The sequence below is a fragment of the Acyrthosiphon pisum genome, chromosome X (assembly GCF_005508785.2).
Source record: "Acyrthosiphon pisum isolate AL4f chromosome X, pea_aphid_22Mar2018_4r6ur, whole genome shotgun sequence".
Taxonomy (NCBI): Eukaryota; Metazoa; Arthropoda; class Insecta; order Hemiptera; family Aphididae; genus Acyrthosiphon; species Acyrthosiphon pisum.
In genome coordinates this window covers 77,968,926-77,986,636 of record NC_042493.1, presented here as the reverse complement: position 1 = coordinate 77,986,636, position 17,711 = coordinate 77,968,926, and the positions used below count along the sequence as shown (strand labels likewise).

The following is a 17,711-nucleotide window of genomic DNA, read 5'->3' as shown; positions in this document are numbered from 1 at the left end:
TAATTTGCTAATTTTCGTGATATTTACATATTTTGTAAATTTTTGAACTTTAAATGCTAATAAAAAAAAACTGTGACTAAGGATTTTTAATATTTTTCAAATCTCATTGTAACAATATAATAGGAGCCTTGTATTAAATTTTCAAGTATTTTTACTCAACAAATAAAATGTTTACACTTTTTGGCCCAACAGATAAGACTTTATTGATATTTATAGAAAAAAAAACTAAAAAAACTGAAAACTGACCATGTCCGTAAACAGCTCAAAAAGAGTCAAATTATTTTCAAAATTTTATCATATATAGAAAATGCTAATAAAAACATTTAGTGAAATTTTTAAGTATCTACAATCATTCGTTTTTTAATTACAATAAAATAAGAAAATCGTCACATGAGAAATCGAGCGAATATCAAATGTTGTAAAAATATGAATTTCAAACGCTCATAAAAATTTAATTTGACTTTCTTGTAGACATTATTTTGTTTGATAAAGGTAGAAAATATTATGTGGAATCTTGTAATACATTTTAAAATCTTAGATTTAAAAAGAAAAATTTTTTTGAATTATTAACTCAAAATAATTTGCTAATTTTCGTAATTTTTCCATATTTTGTAAATTTTTGAACTTTAAATGCTAATAAATAAAAACTGTGACTAAGGATTTTTAATATTTTTCAAATCTCATTGTAACAATATAATAGGAGCCTTGTATTAAATTTTCAAGTATTTTTACTCAACAAATAAAATTTTTACACTTTTTGGCCCAACAGATAAGACTTTATTGATATTTATAGAAAAAAAAACTAAAAAAACTGAAAACTGACCATGTCCGTAAACAGCTCAAAAAGAGTCAAATTATTTTCAAAATTTTATCATATATAGAAAATGCTAATAAAAACATTTAGTGAAATTTTTAAGTATCTACAATCATTCGTTTTTTAATTACAATAAAATAAGAAAATCGTCACATGAGAAATCGAGCGAATATCAAATGTTGTAAAAATATGAATTTCAAACGCTCATAAAAATTTAATTTGACTTTCTTGTAGACATTATTTTGTTTGATAAAGGTAGAAAATATTATGTGGAATCTTGTAATACATTTTAAAATCTTAGATTTAAAAAGAAAAATTTTTTTGAATTATTAACTCAAAATAATTTGCTAATTTTCGTAATTTTTCCATATTTTGTCAATTTTTGAACTTTAAATGCTAATAAAAAAAAACTGTGACTGAGGATTTTTAATATTTTTCAAATCTCATTGTAACAATATAGTAAGAGGCTTGTATTAAAATTTTAAGTATTTTTACTCAACAAATAAAGTTTTATTGACATTCATAGAAAAAAAAACTAATTAAATTGGAAACTGAAATTATCCGTAAACAGCTCAAAACAAATCAAAAATTTTGAAAAATGTATCATGTATAGAAAATGGAAATATAAACAACCAGTGAAAATGTCATGTATCTACAGTCATTCGTTTTAAAGTTACACCAAAAACCAAAATCAATTTTCTCGAAAACAGATTTTGCGTAAAAATTCCCGTTTTTCCTTAATTTTTCTTTTGTTTTTCACGGTGCTTTTGAAAACTATTGGAAAAATTTTACTTTTGACCCCCCAAAGTACCAACTAGATTTACTTTCCTATCAGAAAAGGTACTGTTGAAGAAAATCCAAGCACTTTTACTGTCCTAAATAGTGATGACAGACACAAAAAAAAATAAAAAAAAATTAAATAAAAAAAAAAAATGAAAAAAAAAAAAAAACACACATCATTGTAAAATCAATACATTCATCGTTCCACTCAGAATCTAAAACTGTAGGTACCTTTTAACCTACGAGATACGTTTATAAAAAATTTAAATTGTAAATACTACTGTAAAATCGTATTAAAAATAATTGTTATAGCCATTTTGGTTAGGTATAGTAAAAAATATATTACATTTTGATTGTAAAGAAATGAGTATTTTGATATATATTATAACATACCTACTTCGAATGTTCGTGATTCTAAGAAAAATTGTTAATAATAAGCAACATAAATGGTTCTAATATTGAATAATATATAGGTGTACCTATAAGTGTATTGAATATAATATAGATATAACTTGTTTTGAAAACATTTGAATAATTGTATAATATAACAAAACTGAAAAAAAAGTCATTGGCTAGTTTGTTTTATGAGTCCTAGAAGTAAACTAAATTAATTTGAAGTCAAATGGAAGTTACAATTCGAATTAATTTGTAAAACATTATGACAGAAGCCTTTATTTTGATTTTTGACTGAAGTAAAATAATATATATTATAGTATCCACAATGGCATTATAACAATAAACATAATAATTATCTAATTATAATTCATTAATCAATATAGTAGAGCTTATAGTATAATAATATATACAAAAACAAAATGTGACATTATATTATATGGTGTTTTGTATTTATATTTGCTAATTTTAAGGCATGAAACTGTATGAAGTCTTGTATCTTACACGTGCTTAGGCTAGGTATTGGAGACAAACCTTTTAACATAGGTAATATACTCAGTCCTGTAAAGAATGCTTTTAAAAAGTACTTGAGTAAATACTCAAATACATTTTTTTTTGAGTATTTAATATACTACTCAATCTTTTCAAATACTTTTGGTTTTTAAAGTAGGTTTCTAATTATCGTAATTTAAACACATAGGTAGTAGGTAATCTAATAGTTATCTAATAGTTTTAAAGGGAATATTGTTATTCAATAACTTTTTTTAGAAATCTGGTTTTCACAAACCTTTGGGCTTCGGCTAACACAGAAATACAGAATATTAAATAAAACTATTATTCTATTATTGTAGTTAACAATTATATTTTTCCAACCAATTATTTCGAATAAAAATAAAATGTTCGAAATAAAAAACCAAAATATTCAATACCAAAAAGTATTTAAAAAGTTATTCAATACTTAAAAAAGTATTTGAATACATTTACTTAAATACTTTACAGGACTGAATATACTGTAAGTACACATACAATTGTAATTATTGTATATTTTTTTTGAAATAATAATGTCTTTGTAAGTATATACCTATCTATTTAGATTATTATTTTGACGAACGATATATACGTTTATATTGTATAATTAATTATATAATTAATAATAAACCAAAAACTGTACCTATACCTAAGACCGTAACGTCAATTTTCGTAGTAACAGGAAAGACTAAAAGGAGGTTGAACAGAAAATATAAGAGGCAGTGAATGCAGGTGATGCGTTAGCGAAAAATTATAACTGTTTTCAATAATACAACAATACATTTTGCTCTAAGCACGAGAAATTAATAAGAATGGAAAATGTTACTGATATTATCAAGTATATTTGATGATATTATAGTGAATTAAGTTATTTATATATTTACATATTTATGTGGAACCTTGTTTTAAATTTTCAATCCTTAGTTATAAAAGTTGAACAATTTATACATTTTTAACTATAAAATAATTATTAAATTTTAAATTTGATACATTTTGTCAAAATTCGAAGTGTAAATGCTTATAAAAAAAAAATTGTGCCTATGTATTTTAAATATTTATCAATTGATATTGTAACAATATATCAGGAGCCTTGTATTACATTTTCACACATTATTACCCAAAAAATAAAATGTTATTGATATTTATAGAAAAAAAAAACTAAAAAAATTGAAAACTGACAATGTCCGTATACATCTCAAAAAGAGTCAAAATATTTTCAAAATTTTATAGTGTATAGAAAATGAAAATATAAACATTCAGTAAAATTTTCATGTATCTACAATTATTTGTTTTTGAATACCAATAAAATAAGAAAACCGCTACATGAGAAATAGAGAAAATATGAAGTGAATATGAACTTAAAACGCTCATAAAAAATTAATTTGATTTGCTTGTAGATATTTTTTTTTTTTGGTAAAGCTAGACAAACTTATGAAGAACATTGTATTGCATTTTCAAATCTTAGATTTAAAAATAAAAATGTTTATGAATTCTTAACTCAAAATAATTTTATAATATTCGTGATGTTTCCGTATTTTGTCAAGATTTGAACTTTAAATGCTTATAAATAAAAACTGTGACTAAGGATTTTTAATATTTTTCAAATTTCATTGTAACAATATAGTAGGAGCCTTGTATTAAATTTTTAAGCTTTCTTATCCAACAAATACAGTTTTATAAGAAGAAAAGACTAATAAAATTGGAAACAGAAAATGTTCTTAAACAGTTCAAAATAAATCAAAATATGTATTTTGAAAATTTTATAATTGCAAATATGCAAAATTCAAATATAAACAACTAGTCAAAATGTCATGTATCTACGGTCATTTGTTTTAAAGTTATACCAATTTGTTTTTTTCCTTATTTTTAACCGATTAATATAATATATTATGTACAAAAAAAGTTAAAATGTCTACTAAAGTTTTTTTTTTTTTCACCACGAAATTTATCGATATCGGAACCTGCTGCAGAGGCGTACAACTGGCGTCAGTGGATGTTCAAACCCCTGCCTTTTGCTCTTTTCACAATATATAATATCTAATTTATCAAAAAATATAGTGTTCCCCTTATACTATTTATAAGGGGGACGCACGGGAATCTTTATAATTCTGAATTTATATCAAAATGCGTGAGATACCAATTACCATCATAATTTGTCTTACGGATTAGTTTATATTAACCAATTATTACTAAACTATTAATTAATTTGCTTTTATTATCCTTTTGAGTTAATTATTATTTATAGCTATAGTTAATATATTAGGTACCTAGACCTTAATGTCTTATATTAACTTTTATTTTTTTATTGGGTATTTAGATATAAATATTTTTTAAATGATTTGAACAGCGGTAATAGGGGTTTGAGGGCATAGCTCAATACCGTTTAACGAGAGGTGGGTACGCTATTTTTTTAAAGTTAGATACATTCTTATAGCTAGTAAAATATAATATACAATAAGAAACAACAGTATGAATATTATATGATAAATGCGACGTTAACCTAAATTAGATGTCAGAAAATGTTGGAAGGGATCGTAGTAATTTGACCACTTAATTGTCACAGACAAACGTACAAAATTCGAAACTATACATATATAGTATTATAAAGTACGATTATAAGGTATACATGTTTAATAATGAGTCTTTGTTGTACCTACTACGCGTACTATGCATAAGTACAACAAAGACACAAAGTAAGTGCGTCATTGCATACACTTCTAGTCTGAAGATAAATTCCTTGTTGAATAACTGAAGAATAATCTGTAAAATGTAGACGTAGGCGCGGCTGGAGTCGAATTATAATGGGTTATTGTTTTCAAGGCGAACGAACTAATAAATCTAATGATAATATATTTACTATGCCTGTACGGCTGTAAAAAAGAAAAACCCAAAAACAATCGATAAATTGTGTAAACCTAATAGGTTTATAAGTATTTGATATAATAACAACTATTATAGACAAAAAACACAAAAACCTATGGCGTCATTATAATATTAACAAAGAACCAAATCGTGAGCATTAAAATAGTATTTAAGAAACGATTCATATTGACCAATGACCAATTGCCATGTTATCGAGGAAAAAATACTTAACCATATTATGATATTAGGTAATATTAGTAACCTCCTGCAGTAAGTATATATATACCATTTTGAGTTCAAGAACTCAGACAGCAATTTTTTGTTTAATAATACTATTATAATATTATCGTTACAAAATGCTGTTAACTTAAGTCGATAAATTTGGGACAGTTTTAAAATAAATGCATTATAATATAACTAGTCGTATAGTACGACCATGCATTACACATATTATATATATAGGTACCTACATAAAAGGAAATGCGTTACCGCATGCATGTTTAGAGGACGTATCTGAGGATAATTTTCTAATGGAATGAAGAATAATTTGGACTATTTCGACGTAGATATGACTGGAATCGAATAATGGAGGACTATTGTGTTAAAGGCGAACAAATTAATAAAAAATATGAAATATGCTCGAAAATGTCGAGTACGTTAAAATATGCAAAATAAGTTTGCATATTATTTGTAATCTAAACTTCATGAATCGCATTGAACTCATGTGTAATTTTGATTGCGTATAAATAATATGCTAATTCATAAATTAAAATATGATTATAATCAGTTCTAATGATGAATGTTTCTATTTAAACGATCTTCTTCATTGTAATAATATACTTTTCTAGGGCTTAGTTATTGCCGGCAATGGAGAAATAACTCGTCCAGCAGAAAAAAATCAACATATCTCAATGCTCAGAATTAGCTGCTACCGGTTTCGTGTTGTCATGATATATTTACTCGTCATCATATCGAAATACAGGAACTTATTTAAAGTTAATATTTTTGTGGGAGCTACAAATTTATATCACATGATCAGAGCTTTTATATAAGTTTTACATAATAAATCTATATATCTAAATGGGTACTGCTCTGCTGTACAGTAATTGTCGAGTATGTCATTGTAATGGATAGGTTCTATTTGAATTCAATGTTAAATCATTGGATACGAAAAACGGTACTAATCGGAGGTTGTGTGTTATGAGGCCTAGCTCAGTGGCACCGAACACGTATGGCTATTTGGGGTATATTGGGGTGAATATACCATACATTTTGTAGGTGGTGGATGGGTAGGTGGGTGACTCCATAGTGATTTAAGGTCTTGTTGAATTCGATAAATCACTACTAAATATATAATACCGTAAAAATGATATATTCAAACGCTCATAAAAAAATATTGTTACCTAACACTAAACTTAATTATTTTGTTATAAGTAGAACATTTTGTTGAGAATCTTTTACTAAAATGTCTTATCTTAGCTATGAAACAAAAACTTTTATGAATTTCTAAAAAATAGTTTATAAAATTTAAAAAAATTTTCATGGCTTTAAATGGCTTAAACCCATTGAAATAGTTTGAAAATTTCACCGTGTATGGAAAATGCTGATATAAATATATGGTAAACATTTAATAAGTCTACAGTTATTCGTTTTGAAAATACAACAAAATATAAAAAAATGGATCAATAATTTACCGCTGAATATCAAGTGTAATATAAATATTAAGTTCAAAAGCTCATGAAAAAATAAAGTTTCATTTAAGTATACTTTTTTTTGTTTCTTTAGGTAGGAAGACTTATATAAAAACTTCTATTAACATTTTTCATCATAGGTATGAAAAGAAAAACTTTTATGGATTTCTAAATAATAATTTACAACATTTAAAAAATTTTTCATGGCTATAAATAGCTCAAAAAGTTTCAAAATTGTTTGAAAATATTACCATATATGGTTAATAGTTGTTTTAACATTTAGTAAAAATTTTAAGTAGGTATCTAGGTTCATTTGTTTTTAAGTTACAACAAATTATCAAAAATTGATTGATGAAAATTCTTTAACTTACCTTTGAAAATCCAATATCATCAAAATTTAAATTCAAACACTCATAAAAAAAATAATGTGGCTTTTTGGTAAACTTTTTTTTTTTGATAAAGGAAGATTTTGGGAAGAGTCTTCTTTCAACATTTATAATGTTAGCTTTGAAAAGTAAACCATTTATGAAATTCTAACTGGACAATTTTCGATATTTTGTTGAATTTTGTCAAAATTTTAACTTCAATTGCATATAAAAAAAAAATCGTGCCTATGTATGTCTGATTTTTTTGAACTTACATTTATGAAACTTATAAGGAATCATGTATTAAATTTTCAAGCTTTTTTACTTGGTGAAAAAGTTTTTATCGAGAATAGTTTAAAAAATAATTACAAATTTCTAAAAATTTCTCGATGCTATGACTAGCCCAAAAATAGTTAAAATATTATGATAATGTTACCATACATATAAAATGCTATTATAAATATTTGGTGAAAATTTTAATGGCCTATTCAGAATAGGAACAGCTTTTGGCGGCCGAGTTGTAAGCATGGGCGTGGCCTGTTTCTACGGCGGCGCGTCATGCGCTGATGTAGTGGGGATTACGTCCGACCATTGCGAAACGAAAACTAGTCACCGCGCAAGGCTATTCTTAAACTGAATAGAGTATACAATTATTCATTTTTGAGTTACACCAAAAAAATAAAATCGATTTCCTCAAAAATTGGTTTTGCGTAACAATTATCACTTTTCTTTCACTTTTGTTTTGTTTTTCTCGACTCTTTCTAAAACTACTTGGAATTTTCAATTTTGATCTCCTAAAAGTACAACTAGGTTCACTCTTCTATCAATAAATATGCTAATCTCAATAATTGAAGCATGCTTACTATCCAACATTTTGCTAACAGACAGGAAACAAACACATCATTGTAAAACCAATACATTCTTTCGCTCCGCTCAGAATCTAAAATGTTATGATATTATTATTCAAAATAATTTGCAATATTCAGACGCTTGTAAAGATATTAGTTTAATTTTACCCCCAATTTTTTTTATTTTTATAAAGATCGAGCGAACAATTATATGCCTATAATTAGTTCTAAAATAAACAACATTTTATCAGTTACAGAAATTACTAATAAATAGAGTTAGGATGTTGATAACCTAAAAAACACACAAAAATGCCCTAAAAAAGTGCAAAAATGCCCTAAAAACTTCAAAAGATGACCTTAAAAATTATCTAAAAAACTAATTAAGTAAGTGAAAACACGTATTTATAAATAATAATTTTTATTAGAGATATGGGTAATAGTAATTTAAAATATGAATTATAAATATATTAAGTATTTAAATAATTTGATTAATTAATTAATAAATAAAAGTAAATGGTTTCCGTGAATGCCGAATCACTACTGACAATAGTTCCGTTTACTACGATTATAAGCTCGTCAATCAATAGGTCTAATGTCTATGTCAATTTAATCTTGTTTATCGGATTTATTCCATACAATTTATAAATATAGGTAATACTCGATAAGCGTGTATGATCGGCGTATGTCTGATAAAGAGCACTTGTCTCATCAATATATAACACTCAAAGAGTAAATCTTATCGGAACACGATAAATGTAATCACAACAAAAACCACACAATAATAATACTAAAATTATCTTTTACTACTTATCCAAACGTTTCCAAACTTGGGTGTAACATTTGCCCTAAAATCTATAATTTGAGAAAAATGCCCCACATTGTACAAAAAGTACAAAAAATGTCCTAAAAGATGAAAAAATGACTTTAAAATGTTGAAAAATGCCGTTAAGAAACAAAAAAATGCATTTATAGCTAAAAAATGCAAAATAAAATTAGAATATTCTGCATCAAGGGACATGAAACAAATTGTTAGCTATAGGATAGCATTGTATAGAATCGAAGGAAAAAAAAATGCAAAATTCATCAACATCCTAACTCTACTAATAAATATTAGGTGATAATTTAAGAAATAAGAAATTCATTTTTTCGTAAAAATTCCAGTTCTTCTGGAGTTTTTTTATGATTTTTCCCGATACTTCTAAAAACTAGAGAGAATTTGTCGTTATTTCCAGATATTTTTTAAAACAACAGGGAATTCTAATATTTACCTCGCAAAAATAACACACTAAATCAAACGATAAAAATAAATATTAAATTAATAAAATAAAATAAATTAGATGAAAATCAAATCATTATTTTGACTACCTGTTGGAGCCGGAACGAACAATAATACCACGGTATTATGGTGTGCACGGTATCCACAATACTTCGTATAACACTAAAATAATTTAATAATTACCGACTGGGTGTGTGTAGTTCGATCAGCAATGGTGGGATTGCCGTGAAAATACTGATGAACTATGTCTGAAGTGAGTGTGGTACGTCTGTGTATATATGTGTGTTTGTTTACTTATATTAGAATGAAATGTAAAACGAATTTAGGATGTTTCAATAATACACAATATACATATTTGTATGGCCCAACAGTCAAAAATAATATAATAATTGGCCGTCTGACACAATTAATAAATATATAATAATAAATAATATGACTAGCTATTAGAGCCACTAAGAATAATAATATGGCTCAATAGTATGTAATACGAGGTAGCCATAGGGCTGTAACACAATGTAATAATAAAGTGTTTTTACTCACAATTAGGTCGGTGTGTGGCTGGCCAGCTGCTACTTATCCTTAATAATAATATTATTACACAATAATATGCAAAATATAATATAATTTAAAGTGTGGCGATTTGCACCCACTACACGAAATAATATGAAAGTGTGGCGATTTGCGCCTGTGTACACGACGTATAATACAAATAACTTGGCGATTCGCGTCATATACAAAATATAATAATTAAGGTGGATATTCGCGTCTGTTACCGATTATAATAATTAACTTGGCAATTCGCGCCTGTATGGAAAATAATATTTAACGATTCGCACCTGATTTTGCGGCACGACAATAGTATTCTAGTCTGGTTGACTATTTTCCGCAAACTGGTGGTTCGGGTGACCGTGCTAAATCTCCGCGTCGGCGACCGATTCACGCGTAGTCTACATATTATATAATTTACAAGATAACATAATTACAATACAAAAATAAAACAATATGTGTGAGTGTGTGTCGGCAGTGGTAAGAGACATTAATAATAACGTTGCTTTTCGGGTGGTAACATTTTCCCCCTGTTGAAAAATGATTTATTTTCAACTTGTTTCCGATGGACCCTCGATTAATAGCGCGCATAGCTTCACTAGAGTACGCTTTATCTTTCGTAATTTGACGACACACAAAGCCATCCTTCCCAGAGTACGTTTTTATCCCTCTTCCCAATCGTAATTTTGCTGGTGGTGTGCATTCGTCCTCCAAATAGTTTTTGTTTTGAAGCAGTGGATGTAGCCCCTTAATTATTTACTACGTCCTGATACTTCCTTCTTTCTGCTTAGCTACATATATTATTCGTAACTGTGCATGCCTTATTAAACTAGTTTTAGCTTTCTTTAAACACGATACACTTCAATACGTTACTGTTGTACCTATCTTCTTTGCTCTTCGGAGATCTATAAACTTCAGAAACCAGGCGACGGCTCTCACTAGTTTTCGCCAACATGAGTAATTATCTATTAATCTAATTGACTGACCACTCACGAGCTTAACCACTCCAAGACAAGACAAGACCTGGTGACTGAATGTTTCCAACCATGATTGCCGTGGCTCAACCACTGTGGTCCATTCCACCGTAGGTCAGAAAAGTTTACTTCTTGTGCCAATACACTCCTGGATAGCATGTCCGCCGGATTATCTCCAGTTCCTACATGCTTCCATTAATGTGTATTTGTCAGTCCATGTATCTGGTCTACGCGATTCGCGACGTAGGTCTTAAATCTTGTTGTTTCACTTCCAATCTAACGAAATACCACCATGGAAAATCTAACCTGTCCAGAGGTAGAAATCCCCGACACCTAATTCCCATGCTGCTGCCACCTTTTCTGCCAACTGCGCTAACACCAGAGCGTCTCCAAGTTCTGAACATGGTATTGTGGCTCTCTTGACTGATGCAACACTTGATTTTGAACATGATAGCCGTGAACACCACTGCTCATTCTAGCCTTTACTTTGCTAATAGATGCATGCACCATAAGTTTCTTCCGAAGCGTCACAAAACCCGTGCACTTCAATGTGGTAGCTCATGAACGCCTTGCACTTCCTGGGAATCGTTAACGCTCCGAGTTTCTCAAACTGTCTGTAGAATCGGAGCCACTTCTCCATTATCTCGTCCGGGGTTGGTTGGTTTCAATCTTTTTTTATTTGCCACAGTTGTTATTGAAATATTTTACCTTTAATGAGTACAGGTGTCAAAAAGCCCAGAGGATCAAAAATCCTGTTAAGGGGGCTGCAGCTCACGTATTTTTCATACGTTTTAGACCAATAAGCGGTGGTAAATTACACATACTTCGGAATGTTCGACTTAAATTTTTTATACATGTTTGAATTCATTGATAAAATATCTAGGTTTCTTAGGAAGTCGATTTTCAATTTTCAATTTAAAATGACCTTAAAATAACCATTTTTTTTTAGAAATCCCATGAAATAATTGCATTACATTTGTATTTATTTTGGGCACATCTGATTTTAAATAAAAAAAAGTGATTCCTAAGAAACATAGTCTAGAAGTTTATAAATTCGACCATTTTTTCAAAATTAAAATCTGTCAAACCAAATTCTTCCAGTTTTGTCTAGCTTATTGGTCTAAAAGTTACTTTTTTTCATTGACTGGAGCCCCTTTAAGGTTTATTTTATGATACGGAATATAAATATATTTAAAAACACAATAAAAAACAAAATTAATGTCTAGATTGGTCAAATCTACATTAGTTTTGATTTTTGAAAAAACCTGCTGCAGCCCCCTTAAGGTCTGATAACAATATTCTTTATGTGCACCTTAGACTCTTAGCTGGCGTTACAGCTTGATATCCAAGCACATCCTGCGTTGGCTTCCTACATAACCCAAGGGATTTTACTATCCATTTGCTTCTATTTGGATTAGGAATAATGGCTTATTTTTCGCTGCTTCTACGTTTTTGAATATCTCAGCCTAGTTAGAGCACCATTTTCTGAGCGGTACTTTGGTTGACTAAAGTATTGCTGATTTTCATGTAACATCTTGCATTCATCTATAGTCTCAGCTCCAGTTAATAAGGCCATCTATATAAAAGTCCCTACGTATTGCCTTCGCTGCCTTGAGAAATCTTAACTTTTCTGCTTCAGCTAGCGATACGAGACATTTAGTTGCCGTGAACGATGCTGAAGTTGTACCATAAGTGACTGTCGCTAGTCTATAAATGCGAAGTACATCGCTTGGGTTCTCCCGCCATACTATACGTTGCGAATCTTGGCCTTCCTTAGATACTCCTACTTGCCAAAACATTTTTTCTACATCCGCAATTATAACGTACTGATGTGCTCGAAATCGTATCAGTATTCTAAATAGTTCTTTTTATATTTTAGGCCCACACATAAGAACATCGTTGAGTGAGACTCCAGTTGAAGTTTTGGTCAACCCATCAAAGACGACTCGTAACTTCGTTGTTAAACTTGACAATTTTACAACTGGGTGGTGAGGTAAATAGAAAAATTTATCGGCCACTGGATCATTGTTGTTTACCTCTTACATATGCCCTGCGTTTTCATACTCCTTCATGAAGTTGACATAAGCTTCTCTCATTGAATCATCCTGTTGTAGTCTACGTTCCACACTTAAAAACCTTGATGTCGCCATACTCAAAGTGTCTCCTAAATTTTTTACTTCATATCTTAATGGTAGCCGTAACACGAATCTACCATCTTGGTTGCGTTTCGTTGTTTGTTGAAAGTGTCTTGTTGCTTTCTTTTCTTCCAAAATATCGTTTGGCAATAAAGTTAAATTATTAAAACTTGTATCATATAATTGTTTTGACATTACACAATGTACAGCTCCAGTATCTATTTTTAATTTTAAATCTTATTTTCAATTGATAAATTGATAAACAAGGTAGTTTTACTTTATTTTGAAAGTTATTTTCAATCATATTAAAACAAAGTGTCAGATAAATTGTACGCGATTCATGAATATTTGCATTCGAACTATTAACTGAATTTTCGGATAAAAACTTATTATGTGAGTAGTTATTATACTTTGATTTATTATTCTTACTTTTACACATAGGAGCCAAATTACCTTTGATATTGCAAATATTACAGCTGTAGTCCTTATATCGGCATTCCTTTTGTGTGTGGTTTGATCGACAGCATGTTCCCCATTTTGATTTTTCCATGGTTGACTGCGAGGCTAATTTTGCTTGCTGACTTTGGTTTTGATATTTGAAATTATTTAAAATATTTGAAATTATCCATCCGATTTTATTGCTGATTGTAGATTCTTTTGCAGCAGAAATTTCCATAAGGTGCGAATACGTGATGCTTGTTTTTGAAGCATTTTCCTCTAGTAATCGATCTTGAATTGGTCTTGCTTTCATACTCACACTAAAAATGTCACGGATTACAATTTGTAATTCCGTTGAAGAATTACATTTTGATCCCAGGCTATTTACTCTTGCTTCCCATTCATCTACAGTTTCGTCTGGTCTTTGATTTGCATTGTAAAATGCGTGTCTTGATGTGAAGTACGATTTCACCAATTGTATAACGAACCTAATAGTATGTCGTATGTTTGAAAGTCTGGTTTGGCTGGAACGCATAAACTAAATAATATTTTGTGAACTTCCTTACTAATTGAAGATAGTAGTATAGCTCTCTTCTGGACTTTTCGTTTGCAACGAAAAATTTGTAAGTCTTGACTCTTGATTCAAATATTGTAATGTCGTTCCCAGATTGAAATGTTCCCGGTGAACCTATTATATTATGGAATTGACTTATTCTTTTGTTATCCTCACCCATTTTACAAGTATTTTAATTTAATACGAGATGAGTTTAAAAATTTTCTTCGTCGCCAATTTGTTGTAGTCGTTTCTTTAATATGATTACAATGATTAAACGTTAATTAGTATAATTGTAGCTTATAGATATAAATTATTATAACGTTTTTATGGTTGAAACAGTATAAGTAAAACTAAAAGTCGTGCGAGGTACACACGTCGCGTATGGTAGGACAATCTCCCACCATATATATATAAACATTATTTTATACATAATATTAATAATAACGTTGTTACTTTTCGGGCGGAAACACTACCTATTTATCTTGTACATATACACAAAAAAAAATTATATAATATTGTAATTAATATGATAGGTACAGTCGTTGCCAGATAAATTGAGACGGCGGTGGCGGCGCGATAACGGAAAACCAGTGGTTCTCCGTATTTCAATATTATTACATATTATTACATCAATAAAACAACAATTGTTACAAAAATTATTTTACGATATTCTGATAATAATCTTTTATTTAAGTTCAAAAAGCAGAAATTGTAAAATAATATAATAATAATAATAATAATAATAATAATAATAATAAATAATTTTGTAGACAATTTTTTGCACTGAGCTGGGTTCGAACTGGTGACTGCGCGCGTCGTAGCCAACTGTGTGACCTTTGCACCACACTGCCAGCGAGCAGTTTGGGCTACACTTACCGAAAAGCGCCGCCGCCGCCGTCTCAATTTATCTGGCAACGACTGTACTCTTGTATTTATTGTATTTGAACATATTCGATAGGTAGCGATATAAATAAATATATGTATTTAATGTTATAAAAGTATAAAAGTTTTAGTCAAGATGTCAAGTTTGATGTAATATTTTGAATATATAAAACGGTTTTAATGTGTAACATTTTTTTTCCAATTTAATTTTAAAATCTACTTAATATTTAGCTATATTTATTTTCCTTTATTTTATAAAGGTGAACATATTTAATATACCTAATATTTTTTTTTAGAACTAAAACTGAAGAAGAAAGAAGCACAATTGACACCAATATTAAAGTGGAAATAAATGTTGTTGACGATTATGAATATCAAGGAACAGTTTTAAGCGAAAGCAACTCTTCAGATTTTTTTACTCGTACGAATTTGGACTTGACATCTAACCGCTTAAGGAAAAATCAATTGACCGATAACCGTGGTAAAATTTCTATAGCGTCCAATTTAACTGAGGATACAAGAATACATATCGGTGCTAAGCAGTATAAATGTGGTATTTGTGACAAGAGGTTTGATAAATCATCATCTTTAACAAATCATAAACGAATACATTCAAGTGATAGAGCTTTTTCTCGGAAACCATTTTTAAAATCCCATGTAATGACACATTCTGAAGAAAGAACATATAAATGTAATATCTGTAATAAAACATTTTATAAACAATGTAATTTAAAGGCACATACTAGAACACATACTGGCGAAAAGCCATTTAAGTGTAATATCTGTAATATATTATTTTCTCAATTAAGTAATTTAAGAACGCATACAAAGACACATACTGGAGAAAATCGAGCTAAATGTAATATCTGTGGTAAACTGTTTTCCGGAAAATCTTATTTAGCAATTCATATAGCTAATACACATATGGGAGTGAAACCATATAAATGCAGGATCTGTAATAAAGGATTTTTCCAAAAATCGTATTTAACAACGCATACGAGGATACACACCGGTGAAAGACCATACAAATGTGATATCTGTTTTAAGGGGCTTATTTCATTAAGCAGTTTAGCAAAGCATTCAATAATACATACCGGTGTAAAGCCATATATATGTGATATATGTAATACAGCTTTTTCTCGGAAGTCATTAGTAAAATCCCATATAATGACACATTTTGAAGAAAAACCATATACGTGTAATATATGTAATAAAAGGTTTTATAAACAATGTAATTTAAAGACACATACTAGAACACATACCGGCGAAAAGCCATTTAAGTGTAATAGCTGTGATCGATTATTTTCTCATTCAAATAGTTTAAGAAGGCATAAAAAGACACATACCGGAGAAAATAGAATTAAATGTGATATCTGTGGTAAACTGTTTTCCGGAATATCCAGTTTAGAAATTCATGCTATTATACATACCGGAGTGAAACCATATAAATGCAATATCTGTAATAAAACTTTTTTAAAGAAATGTGCTTTAACATCGCATACGAGGATACACACCAGTAAAAGACCATAAAAATGTGATCTGTTTTAAGGGGTTTGTTTCATCAAGTGATTTAACAAAGCATACAAGAATACATACTGGTATAAATGCGACATTCGTAATAAATTTTTTTTTAATAAAAAATATTTAAAATGCCATGAAATGACACACCAAAGACTTTAAAAAGACCACTTATTCAAAACACATAAAATTATTTATTATTCATTATTTCTGAACTTTTAATTTTAATAAACCTGCACTTAAATCGTCTCACAGTAATGCCAATAAAAATCCACATTTCCTCTACTTTAAAATTCTTTCTAGCACCAAAAAAATGAATTCTCATTTATCTATCTAAATGCCTTATCTAGATAAAAAGCTGATGATGGGAATGGTATTGTTAACCTATCCAAATCATATTTTTCTGATTCAAATTATAAAAATACATTAAATTTAACTATCGTTGAATATCCCATACATACTCTAGACCTTAATTGTTCAATTAACAGAAAAAATGGATATGAAATATGAAATATTAATCTGAAAACTTCACCAGGCACTGACAATATTTCTACAATTTTCTTAAATAAATGTTCTTTTATTTTATCACTGGTTTTAATTTTAATATTTAATAAATCTTCTTTCTAGTAAATTCCCAAATAAATGGAACACCTCATTGATATCTCCCATCCATAAAAATAAAAGTAAAAATTCTTTCTTAAATTCTTCTCTAATTTCAAAATCTTCAATTATACCTAAGCTAATCTCTAAAGGTATAAATAAAAAACTAACTCCTTTACTTGAAAATACTACAGTAAATGAACAGCATGGCTTTCGTATAGGTTGATTTACAATTACCAATATACTATTAAACAATATTATATATTGCCCAAAACGGATAGAATGTAGGTACTTTAAAATAAACTCACAAAACTCTAGACATAAACAACGATTTTATACACCAAATATATCGACTAAAGATGTCATTCTCCCCTTCGAATATTTTAACGTCTCTAGGAAACTAAATAACATAGGTTTATTTCACTCTTATAAATTATATTTATATACGATACGTCATGTACATACAAATTGATTTATATGTAATTATAATTTTTTTTTTCTTTGA

General features: G+C 28.7%; 1 protein-coding gene across 1 annotated transcript in view; it reads left to right on the top strand.

Annotated features, from left to right (window-relative positions):
* Nucleotides 1-17,711, top strand: part of LOC103311283 (zinc finger protein OZF-like) — a 20,269-nt gene extending 2,558 nt beyond the window's left edge. The window contains exon 3 of the mRNA XM_016809053.2: nucleotides 15,385-17,711. Coding sequence (XP_016664542.1) covers nucleotides 15,385-16,618 — 1,234 coding nt within the window. The 3' untranslated portion in view covers nucleotides 16,619-17,711. The remainder of the gene's footprint in view (nucleotides 1-15,384) is intronic.